This window comes from Grus americana, chromosome 1 (assembly GCF_028858705.1).
Source record: "Grus americana isolate bGruAme1 chromosome 1, bGruAme1.mat, whole genome shotgun sequence".
Classification (NCBI taxonomy): domain Eukaryota; kingdom Metazoa; phylum Chordata; class Aves; order Gruiformes; family Gruidae; genus Grus; species Grus americana.
In genome coordinates this window covers 195,038,264-195,050,661 of record NC_072852.1, presented here as the reverse complement: position 1 = coordinate 195,050,661, position 12,398 = coordinate 195,038,264, and the positions used below count along the sequence as shown (strand labels likewise).

General features: G+C 35.9%; 1 protein-coding gene across 10 annotated transcripts in view; it reads left to right on the top strand.

The window, feature by feature from the left end:
* The window catches only part of FRY (FRY microtubule binding protein), a 254,495-nt gene that overhangs the window by 167,727 nt on the left and 74,370 nt on the right, over nucleotides 1–12,398 (top strand). For all 10 annotated transcript variants that reach the window (XM_054807035.1, XM_054807025.1, XM_054806999.1 and 7 more), the window contains 9 exons: nucleotides 131–320; nucleotides 1,081–1,205; nucleotides 1,391–1,448; nucleotides 4,759–4,850; nucleotides 5,039–5,211; nucleotides 6,851–7,011; nucleotides 7,857–7,967; nucleotides 9,920–10,074; nucleotides 12,130–12,229. In XM_054807035.1, the coding sequence (XP_054663010.1) occupies nucleotides 131–320; nucleotides 1,081–1,205; nucleotides 1,391–1,448; nucleotides 4,759–4,850; nucleotides 5,039–5,211; nucleotides 6,851–7,011; nucleotides 7,857–7,967; nucleotides 9,920–10,074; nucleotides 12,130–12,229 (1,165 nt within the window). The remainder of the gene's footprint in view (nucleotides 1–130; nucleotides 321–1,080; nucleotides 1,206–1,390; nucleotides 1,449–4,758; nucleotides 4,851–5,038; nucleotides 5,212–6,850; nucleotides 7,012–7,856; nucleotides 7,968–9,919; nucleotides 10,075–12,129; nucleotides 12,230–12,398) is intronic.

The following is a 12,398-nucleotide window of genomic DNA, read 5'->3' as shown; positions in this document are numbered from 1 at the left end:
TGTCATGTCATGTTGAATAGCAGTTAGTGGCAACACAGCATGTTTTATTCCCTCTTAAAATATTTTAAGATAGTGTGTAATTAGGACTTGGAAAAGATTTTAATAATTTTAATTTCTTTTTAAACTCTAGTATTCCTGTTAATGCAAAGAAAACAAGTACAGCAAGCAGTGGAGACAACTATGTTACTTTGTGGAGAAACTATCTTATTCTCTGTTTTGGAGTAGCAAAGCCCAGTATTATGAGCCCAGGACACTTGCGTGCTTCAACACCAGAGATCATGGCTACCACTCCTGATGGAACAGTCAACTATGATAATAAGGTGATGCGACCTGTTTCAAACAAATTATTCATTTAGGAGAGTTTTAAACTGCATCTGCATGCAAAATCATATCCTGATGAAAGTATTTCAGTTAGGTGAATATTTTGATATATGCAAACTGATTAAGGCACATAATTAACAACTAAAACATCTGTCTAATCTGTATCAACATGATGTGTCAATAAATATTTGGCAAAAGCCATGGCATTTTCAAAATACTCTTTTTTTCACATTCTGGGTGATGACTATTCAAAATACAGAAGTTCTGGATGTATGTGTTGAAGCTAACTTTAGTTTGTCATCCGCTTTCTTTCTTTGTAGAGCACTTCAGTTTGTAAATTTATAACATTATTAAGCAATAAGGCAGATTTCTGAATAAACATTGTATGCCTGTCAGACATGAAGGAATACTATATGAAATACAGTTTCAGGTAGTAAAAACCTGAGAGGAGCAGTAGCTTCACAAATGCAATTACTGGAATATTTTAATGAAACAACAAATTAAGTGAATTACAATAATCTGAATGAAAGCAAAGAGATTTCCCAGATGTATTTATTTGCTAGGCCTTATCAAGATGATTGTGGTGTAGCAGACAACCAGTTAGGCTGGTGTATTAAAATCCATAATAGTAAAATAATTTCAGCATGTTTTTAAAATATGTATTGATTCTTGGACAATGCTTTTTTGTAAAAAAATTGTATTTACTTAATATTGATAATCCTGACAATTAAATGTCAATGATATCTTAATATATTTTAGGCTATTGGAACTCCATCTGTTGGAGTCTTACTAAAGCAGCTAGTGCCTTTGATGAGACTTGAAAGCATAGAAATAACAGAATCACTTGTATTAGGATTTGGAAGAACAAATTCCCTTGTTTTCAGGTACTTCCCCACTTATCATATTCTCAATTACTTGTCTCTAATTCAAATGCATTGCTTTTGTTGTAATTTAAATATACTCAAACTTTTATTTGCACTTTAGACATTAGTGTTTATATATTTATTAAAATATTGATGCTTTTCAGAGGAGACTAGATTTTGTTTACAAATATTTTTTTTTAATTTAGGGAATTAGTGGAAGAACTTCACCCGCTAATGAAAGAAGCCCTAGAAAGAAGACCAGAGGTTAGTTGAGGAAATTAAATGTACTAGTTTGTTTAAACTGCAAAATGAATTTAAAAGTAGTAATTTTGTCTCCTTGAAAAACAAATTATTTTGTACTAAATAACAATTTAAGCTTTGTGTGCAACAAAAAATTTATTAATTGTGTACAAGAACATAAGTAAAATAATTCAATTAAAACTTAGTTTAATCTAAATTCTATCACTGATAAAAAATGTGCAATATGGAAATCTATTCTGAGGAAAAATTTCCAGTCAAATATGGAACCTCCTCGTAGGGAACTCAGGTATATTGGACATCCACTTTCAATATCTGGAAAAAATACCTTGTAACACAGCTGGGCAAGCACATTTTGTGGCAGTGTTCAGAAGTGCTTTTCATTTGCAGGGTAGGCAGGGTCATCTGTTTCAATTTCAATTGACTCTGTTTATTCTAACTACAGCAGGTTAACTGGCAAATTCATCATTGTTTTCACCTTCATTATAGTACTGTCCTTTGTTATAATAGAAAATGTGCTAGAAGGGATCCCAACAGATCATCCAATCTGCCCAAGGGAGGATGAACTAGTCTTGGGTCATTCCTGACAGATGTTGTCTAAACTATTCTTAAAAACCTCTGGTGATAGACTCTGTAGCCTGACTAAGCAGTTTGGTCATAGGATGTGTCTATGCAGCTAATCGGGAAAGCCATGGGGAGAGCTTGAGTACTGGACCCCAGTTCCCGTTTGGCTCAGTTTTCACTCCGTGGCTCTGTTTTGGATGGTTCCAGCTGGCTCCAAGACAGAAATCTGAGACGGCTCTGAAGGTAGCTCACACCCAGGAGCAAGCCCCAGAAGGCACCAAGCCACTGAACTTGTCCTCCCCCAAATTACCCCAGCTGCTTTTCCTCTGCTATGCTTCCCCTTGTCCCCTACCTCCCTGTGTGCAGCAGCCTAAGGGCCAGGTTACAAAACCACTGCTGTGGCTGCAAAACACCCCTCAGGTTAGAGCAGGCAGTTTGTCATAAGAAAATACACAATGATAATGCCTTGGGCCAGAGAATTGTATCACACAAGGACATAGCCAGCCTTCTTGGGGTCTTCTGGAGCAGTGTGAATACGAGGCAGCATATCCCACTTGACTTTGGAGCCACAAACAGTCCCTGTCTCTGTGTACCAGTGTAGACACAGTCATTGTGTCCATGCAGCTCTGCTGAGAAGTCTGCACGGCTCATGCAGAAAGCAATGTTGCTGCGTTCATACTGTCCTCTGCCCAGGCCTGTGTGTTCACTGCTGTATCCTCCACAGCAGTTTCAATAAGGTAACCTCATGGTGACCTGGTGTGCTGTCCCCGTTTGCCAAGTCATAGTCTTCAGTGCAGAAACTGTGCAAAGAATGGTGGTCAGGAAGAAGTTAAATCATTAAAAGGTGGACAGAGGCTCTCAGCTATGCACAATATGGAAATAAACCAAAATTAATTCACTTCGCAGATGCTTCATTCATGTTAAGTTTTATGTGGACAATTCTTAATAATTTTGTGTCTGGCAAATGTCCAATACCATTTCCACTCTGTGTTGCTTCACACCTCAGTTTACTTGTGTGCCTTCCATCCCTATGAAGTCTTTGATTTGAAGGTCACTTGTTTTGATACTGGGCAGAAATGGATTAGTACATGTTAGTGCAGCCGCTTGCCTTTGCATTTCTGCCTGTGCACCATTGAAGACTACTTAGACTTGAAAGGCCTTTTCTGGAGATGTACATATCCAGTCTACCCTCAGGAAAGGAATCACGAGAATGCAGAGATTTACAGTGTGCTGTAAGAGCAAATTTAGCACATAGAAATTTCAGTAGAGGAATATGAGAACAGGAGACTGCAATGTTAATTCCTGCATTGCTCCTGATATGAAGAATTGGGCCACCTTCCTGCAGGCAGCACCACCAGTAAACCCAGGAGTGACTGTATGGGTCATGTTGCTGCAGAGAACATGGCAGGCCTCCACGTCAGCAGGCAGGTATCCAACACGTTCAGAAGTAACATCCTTAACTGACATATGCTATGACTAGAAAGAGAACTACCAGCACAGCCAGGAACTGCAGGGGTAAACCAAAATGGATGTTACACAAGATCCACCATGCTGGGACTGGCACAGAGCTTGCCACGTCGCCTCTGACACTGTTGCAGGAGGCAGCTGAGCCTGTTCAATACTGTGTTACAATAAAACTGCTTTTTTCTGTACATGTTCTTCTTGGAACCTTTAAGGTGTAAAGGGAGAATAACAGAGGTCTAACCAGGACAAATCAAATGGCATAATGAATTGAATAAAACCTTTGGCTAGGATGCTGCAGACTGCCAGTCCTGGATCAGAATACCAGGGAAAGTATCGCTTCCTTTTTCCCAAGCATCTGTTGCTGGCCGTTGGCAGAGCCAGAGTACTAGGTGAGATAAACCTTTGATCTGACTCAGTATTGCCATTCTTATGCTCGGAAGAGGAAAATTTGAGCTTTCTCTGATGTCTTCTTGTTCTGGCAGCAAATTTGAGTGCTATAGCAGCTTTTTTGACCGTCTCACATTTTTTGGTTAGTGGAGTTGCAGGATACAAAGAAACAAGTCAATTTAGCCCTTCAGGAAAGAACAGGCCTTGTTGCATTCACATCTTTCAAGGCAAGATGGAAGACAGAAAGGACAGCTTTCTAGGAGATAATGAGATACAATGAACCAGTTATCAACAGTGCATTCCTATTCTATGGCAGGAGTATGTTAACTGTGTGCGCAACCACTGCAAGTCAACACAACAAGGAGTGTGCTAGAGTGGTGTCTGCCAGGAGCTAAGCTGAATATGGGTGATCATGTAGCTGCAGCATTGCCAAATTCAAGAATGGCCAAACACTAAAATATTTTCCTGGGGCCTGGATATCTGTTCTGCACTTTACAATGCTTCCAGCACCCAAAGTAGATGGTGTTAAGCTAAGATGAATATCCCTGCTACCTGAAGATAGCATGGTTTTTGGCACAGGAGCCTTGAATATTAATTATTTTTTATCCAGTATTTCATTATTTCATTTCCACATTTTCAATGAGGACTAAGGAAGAGGTTAACAGTTTGTTCATGAATAGTTAACAAAGACAAAAATTTGATCATATTTAGTTCTGTGTTGATCTAAAAGCACAGTGCTATGATGAAATATCCAAAAGCAGTAAAGTTCCGTCATGAAGAAAATACTTGAACTGCAATTCTTAAATCTCACTACTGTGCGCTGACATTTCCGAAGTTACTAGTTTTTAACGTATGCACTTATGCATATAAAAATGGTTGGTTTTTCTTTTTAAATTCCAAGAACAAGAAACGTCGAGAACGCCGAGACCTACTAAGACTACAGTTACTGCGAATTTTTGAACTACTAGCTGATGCTGGTGTTATAAGTGACAGGTAGGACTAGCACTCATCATAAATACTGCTCTTCAAGTGAAATTATTTTCAGTGTTTACAACACTGTATGTTCTTTGAAGAATTGTGTAATCTATCAGATATGCAGAGATTTTTATGCATTTCTTCAGAAAGCTGTAGTGTAACTACACTGTTACTCTATATTAATGTACAACTTTCCTTTATGCTAGTACAAATGGAGCCTTAGAAAGAGATACGTTAGCCCTTGGAGCCTTGTTCTTGGAGTATGTTGATCTGACTCGCATGCTTCTAGAGGCTGAAAATGATAAAGAAGTCGAAATCCTTAAGGATATGAGAGCACATTTCAGCGCAATGATTGCCAACTTGATTCAGTGTGTTCCAGGTATGGTACTAAATTATCTCAACATACTATGAAATTGCATTTAATATATGTATTGGAAAAGTAATTTTTTATTTCTTTTTTCACTGCTTGTGAATTGTCATGTAATAAATGGAAAGGGGAATGTGGGCAAAAATGCCTTCAAAAGTCTATGAAGAGTCAAATGAAAAAAAATGGTAAAGCTTGTTGAAGCTTGTAGTATTCATGCATAAGAATCATCTTTTTAAAATCCCAGCAAAGAAATTGTCTGTGACCTCTAGGGGCTCCCGATTTCTTTGACATAAAGCCTTATTTGCTTCCCTTTGACTTTATTGCCAGATTCTCCATAAACTCAGACAGGCCTTGAAAAATGTAGGTAGGTGCAGAAACTGTACAATATTAAATATAGTGAAGAACTTGCCTGACGTGTTGAGACTGTGTCCCATGTTACCTGACTCCAGTCGTACAGCAAAGATTTCTTCAATTGATTTCATGATTTTTATATACTGCAAGATCACTTCAGAAATGTAATGTAATTCCATTAGCGGAAAAAAAGTCTGCTTTAAAGTCCATGTAATTACTGGAAGATAAGGTCTGGAGATTACTCAATCTATGTAAATCTGCTATCTCCAGGTCATTTAGGACATAACAGCATTGGTAGCAACAAATAAGAAGGAATTCAAAAGAGTACAGTAAGGGAATAAATAATGAATAAATGTTTTCATGTAAGTTCCCAGTGTGCAAATTTTGTCATGAATTTTCGACAATGAAACAGCCATGTTGTATGTTTTGAGAGAATGCAAGAATAACTGCTGCATTTCAATAATTCAGTACGTAATTCTAGAAAGAGATGTATTTGCTACTAACAAGACAGCTTTAAAATATATCAGTAACTAATGAAGCCAGGCAAACAAATGTTTATTGTGTCAATATCTATCATCTTTAGCCACTGTTCCTATTGATCTGTATTAGTATTGTCTAGTTAGACTTTATTGGCTTCTAGCACAGTTTATAGATGAAAAATAATTGGCCAGTATTAGTTTGCCATCCTCTTTAATAAACGTAATACCGCCTCTGCCATCATGTTTTGCTTCAGGGAAATAAAACTATTGTTTAAAAGATTTCTCTTTTGTTTCTCCACATGGTTAAGAATTCATAGATATTTTTCTTTTGATCAGGTACTTTAGCTGTTCAGAAAATATATCACATCTTTGTCATAAACAAACAGGCACCAAGTTTCTTTTATTTCTTGTCCCTACCTATTACTGTATTAGAATAAGATATATGTATGTTTGGGCTTGCATTTAAAGGATTGGAAAAAACAAGTAAATATTTACCATTAAAGGCATGCAAGAAGCAGTGAAAAGCCTGATTCTATAATTAGTTTCTTGCTTGCTGTTTCTGAAGTCAGTACATGTACATGTTGTATTTATTTGTATAAATACACATTAATTCAAAACTGAAGGTTCATAGAAATAAGATGCATCTTATTCAGTACATTAGATTGTTAAAAGGAGCTTAGATACATTGGAGTAAGTGTATACTGAACATTTAAGAAAAACTCCCTGTTTATAGAAATTTGAAATTCACGTTATCATCTCTGCCACATGAGTGTGTATTTAACATTAACAAATCACAACTGTTTCTATTTCTGCTCACTTAGTTCACCACAGGAGATTTCTCTTCCCTCAGCAGAGCTTGAGGCATCACCTGTTCATCTTATTCAGCCAGTGGGCAGGACCTTTCAGTATTATGTTCACACCGCTGGACCGTTACAGTGATAGAAATCATCAGATTACAAGATACCAGTATTGTGCATTAAAGGTATTAAAGTTTTACTGTCAAAATCAGTAGCAGCAATTTTCCAGTCAAAATACAAGTAATTGTGGGGTTTATTTCCCTTCATTTCACAGAAATTTGAATTGGCATACTTGATGCAAATTTGTATGCTCATATGTATGTGTACAATGGTATCATAGAATATAGCAGTATGAGCCACTGAAGTTAAATTTTTTTCTTTGTAGATGCTTTTCAAGACTAATTCTTTTCAAAACCAGAATGCATTTTAAAATTTTACATAGCTGTTCATTGACAGGTTATCAGATTCGGTGAGAGGATATTAGGCTCTGAAATTAAATATAGTGCCAGTTCACTATCACATGCACATCTCAGGACTGTCTCCCACGCCTGCCTGGACACATGCTCAATAATAATAAAATACTTTTGCAGCAAAATCAGTTGCAACTCACCCACATAAGAAAGCTGGGAAAATCATAACTTACGTACTTACATAAGCTGCATCACTTAGTATGCAACAATTTTAAAATTTGCAGAAAGATACTATAAAAAAATCTGTGTACTTTAATTGGTTTTGTAGCTTGATTTGTAAAGATTGGGTAAAATGACAAAATATATGTTGAAGAATGGGGAAACTGGGCTGTAATATTCCTGCCAAAATGCTTAAACGCGGCATTATCGTGAAATCCAGTAACATCTATAGCAACCTAGTTATTGAATTCTACCAAAATCAGCTGTTACCATTTTCACCATAGTTCCCTCAGAAATAAAACCAACTGGCAGTCCTGTTAGCCTGGAGCTGGGCTGATATAATTCTGAAAGGTTCATTCATGTTACTTCCTTGTGTTAACGAAAGTTCCTTGTGTTTTTAGGCCATGTCAGCTGTGCTCTGCTGTGGACCTGTATTTGATAATGTTGGTCTTTCCCCTGACGGATATCTTTACAAATGGCTTGATAACATTCTGGCTTGTCAAGATTTACGTGTAAGTACTCACCAAGATGCATCACTGATGAATAATTTTAATTCTGTACTGGGTGAGTAAAGAGATGTGACTGTAAGAACTATGACTGTATACATTCTATTTTGATCAGGAAACAATAGCTTTATGCAAGGTTCTAATACAAAAGTGTAATTAATTTAAAAGCATTTAAACAGTAAAAGAATTATTATTTATGAAAATATAGGTAAATAATCTAAAGAAATTGCCTTATGGCTCAGTGTTGCTTGCATCAGAAATTTAGGGTTTTTCATCTGCTGATAAAGGTTGAAAATGGCACGAGCTCAAAAATATTTGTATTTCTATTTGGAGTACTTCCACCCACCTGCTTCAAGTTTCTGTGGAATGAGAATGTAAAATCCTTTCCTGCTTGGTAACATAGATGCTGGCGAAATGATTCAGGAGAGGAAAGAAAGAATTTTATTTTTTTTTAAAGAACATATAATAGATTGTTCTTGAAATTTTCTCTTCCATTTCTGTGAAGATGGATTTCTCTGTTGACTTTGTAACTACCCAGTCATCTTTCTGTGTTTATAGCTGATTGGACTGTCTCTTTGATTAAGGAGGAGTAGATGATTGGTGATTTACATCAAGTGGAGAGGGAGAACAATGATCTTTCCCTTTGTGTTATCTTGCACTTTGACCTGCTGTTCTCCCTAAAAGTCTCATACCAGCACAGATGACTCTGATTGCTAAAAAAATGCAGACAGTAAAGCCTAAAGGCTTGTCGAGCAGCTAGAGAATACATGCTGTAGAAATGGTAATTAATTAGGAAAAAAAGGTTGGACAAATTAGAAGAAAGAAGGGATAGCTACAAAGAAAATCTTTTGGAAATTAGGATTTTGGAATTTTAGTAGGGATGGAGCTATAAAGATATGTGAAAGTGATATGTATAATAGAAATTCTTATGGGTGTGGGAAGGAAACACGCAGAACGAGAAAGGAAAAGATACACTTTTCCTCCTCACATGTTTTCATTATCAAATATTATATCACCACGTCTAATTGATCTTTAGTATATACCACTCATAAAGTAACTGGTGACTAAAGTTACCTTTTTTAACTTTTCTCCTTGAAATGCAAAATTTGGATATGATATGAGAATTTTGTTTCCCCTAAGCTAATCACTATAATTCATGCTTAATCATTGGTAATGAAGGACTATAACTAAACTGCATTGCCTATACAACTAGTTCAGATTTACATGAGAAGGATTCTACCCACTCCATTAACGTTAAATATTATTTGCAGTCTTTACAAGTAGTTACCTGCATTTGGTGACAATATTAATAGGCATTAGTGTTTGGTGTTCCAGTACTATACCCTACTGAGGGATCACAAAGGCACAGTCCGAGCCTTAGTTGTGATGTGTTTGTAGCAGTGGGGGTACCAGGATTAAGTGATGCAAGGTCTGTAGGGACAGTTGTTAGTTTGCTTGATGTGGTTGGATTAAACATACAAGTTTTCATACCCCCAGGCTTGCAAAAGGTATTTTCCTTTGTCTGCCTTGCTTCTGTTAGTCAAGAGAAGGATAAACATGAAAGTGTGTCACTTCATGAAACTCACATGAAGTAGGAAATAAACAGTTAACAAATCAGTTAACCAATACAAATGGAAGTTGTCCAAGGACAAGTGTCTTAGATTTTCCAAAGATTCTGCTTTATTCCATGTTTAATTTTGGAAACCTCTTTTGAAAATTTATTTCATTTATGTAGTCTTCATACATACAATTTTCCTTCAAGTGAGGAGTATTGAAAACTGAGTCACATTTCAACTCTACTATTCCTAAAATAAATTTATGATAAATGTTCCAATTTGTTTTTACTTATTTTGAATACTACATTTTCCCCTTTTTTTGCTTATGTCACTCTAAGAATTGTAGAGAATGAATATATTTGATCTCACCAATCATGTTTTGACATGTATTTATTTGCTCAGGTTCATCAGCTTGGCTGTGAAGTTGTAGTCCTGTTGCTAGAACTGAATCCTGATCAAATCAATCTCTTCAACTGGGCTATCGATCGATGTTATACCGGTTCATACCAGCTTGCCTCTGGATGTTTCAAAGCCATTGCAACTGTGTGTGGAAGCAGGTATTAATTAATCTATTAATCTACACTTTCAAATATAAAGAAAAATGCAGGTTCATCTTGTGTTGTAAGTTAGTCACAATCTTGCATTATATCCTCTCAAACAACTCTTAGGAACTGTATCACTTTCTTCCCATGATTCTAAAACAAAGTGGTGTGCTTGATATAAGATGGTCTTACTATACACATATTTGAAATCTGTGGCATTTTTATGCTATTTTTGTCAGGAAGACACAAAATAACCACAAAACTTAAATTTGAACATAGCTCATAAATGTAGTTTCAAAAGATTTGGCATAGTTTTTCATTCACTTTATAAAAGAAAAAGCATTTTAAATGTTATTAGCTTGAAAGTAATTATTCTGTCCTTTTTCTAACTGGCTTTCATTTGATTTGGTTACCTGTTCCTTTTCTGTAGACTGGTATCATCACTGCTCCTAATGCTAAGCAAGCACAAGCTACATGAAGACACAAACATAAATATTGCTTTTGTGGCAGGTCTTCAGAAAATTTTTCCCCTCCTTTTTTTTTTTAATCTTCTGAAGACAAAAGACAAAAGTTATAGAGAATTTTAATAGTCTAAAAAAAGAAGATAATTTGCACCTAATTAAAATCTGAAAATTTTAGTTTTGATAAAAAATAATTTAGCAAAATCTGTGATCAGCATAGTTCAACAGAGAAATACTTGGGATGTAGCAAATCAAAACAAGTATTTTAGAATTTATCTGTAAAAACATTTTGTTCTTACAGGAATAACTAGACTATGGACTGCATCATACTTAGATTTTAAAAATATGAATGGAATTTTGTCTTTGCAAATTTTTTTTTAAGACGGGGTTTTTTTGTTTAATGAACACAAACATATCAGGTTTTCAGCCAGTCTTTTTCCTCAGATTGTGTTACCTTTGCCACTGTGTCCTAAAAGTTAATCTTTCACATACCTACAGTAAAAATTGAGAGTGTGATCGCCATGATTTACCTTGAAGGGAAAGTCCAATTTCTATCAAGTTGGGGATTTTTATTAATATTTGAAAGCTGTTAACAGTTTCTCCTCTGTTGTCTATCAACATGTATAGAGAGGCCACTGCTTAAACTGCTTGTAAAATGAGCAGTAATGTATCTCATTGTTGATGTCTGTCCTTCAACAAAGAAGCCACTTCCCTTAACTTCTTTTTTATTATTATTTTTTAAACTTAGTGGAAGGGCAAAGGGACAGGTGTAGAGGGTGCATTGCAGCCTGTATTTGGAATTACCAAGAGTGTCCCGTGCCACACATGTATTTGCCATATTTTTTAACACTAAAATATCCAAACAGGCATTCTGCAGCCGTCCAGGAGCACAGTAGCTCACGTCTAGGATGAGAAATTGAAGGTTCATAATTGAATCAGCTGCATTTACAAATCATCATGAAAAAGCAGAAACTTTTTTAGTGAAAATCCAAATATTGTGACATGGCAATTGCTTTTCTAGCAATATTCTCATTAGGCTAACACTTTAATATATTTACCCTTACCATTAATGTTGACTTTATAGGTAATGGACTTTTCAAAGCAATTCCTTGTGTTTACACTTTGAAAACAATTTTGATAGAACTGTCTTACATCTGGAAATTTTCATGTCAGAGATAGCGCCTTTTCTCCAAAGGGACTGTTATAATTGCAGCTTGGCTTAAGAAGAAGTACTTTATCCCTGGAAATTTTCATGCTACCCATCTTCTCTCATGGGTGTTGGCCTGTTCTATAAACAGTTTATGTTATAAATTAAAATGAATTGACAGTTATAGACACAGATATTGCATTCCTCTCTGTGGGTAACGCAGTGCATTCCTGAGAATTAGTCTAAGGTAATTATAAATAATCCCTTCTTTCTTCGCATTCACCAGATGGCCCTTTGATCAAGCAGCATGTATTCATTCAAGCTCCCTTTCCCATATTCTGGTTGTAGAACAGAGAAAAGAAAGATGACATTCTCTTTAGACCGTATTACAGAGTAAATCCAAGTGAATATAATCTGCATTCCTCACCAACATTCACAAAAATGTACTGTTTATTCTTCTAGGAACTATCCTTTTGATATAGTGACGCTTTTAAACTTGGTGCTGTTCAAGGCATCTGACACCAACAGAGAGATTTATGAAATTTCCATGCAACTTATGCAGGCATGTATCAGCTACTTTTTTTAAAAACAACCAAATGCACGTGTCCTCCTATCTTTGTGCGGTTTTTTGTGAACCTATAAAGTACTGTTTATTTGCTTTTTAGTTCTGTTTTGAAAATAAACAATCGGTTTTGTCTAGGCTATAAATACTTATGGGAATATTTATATAA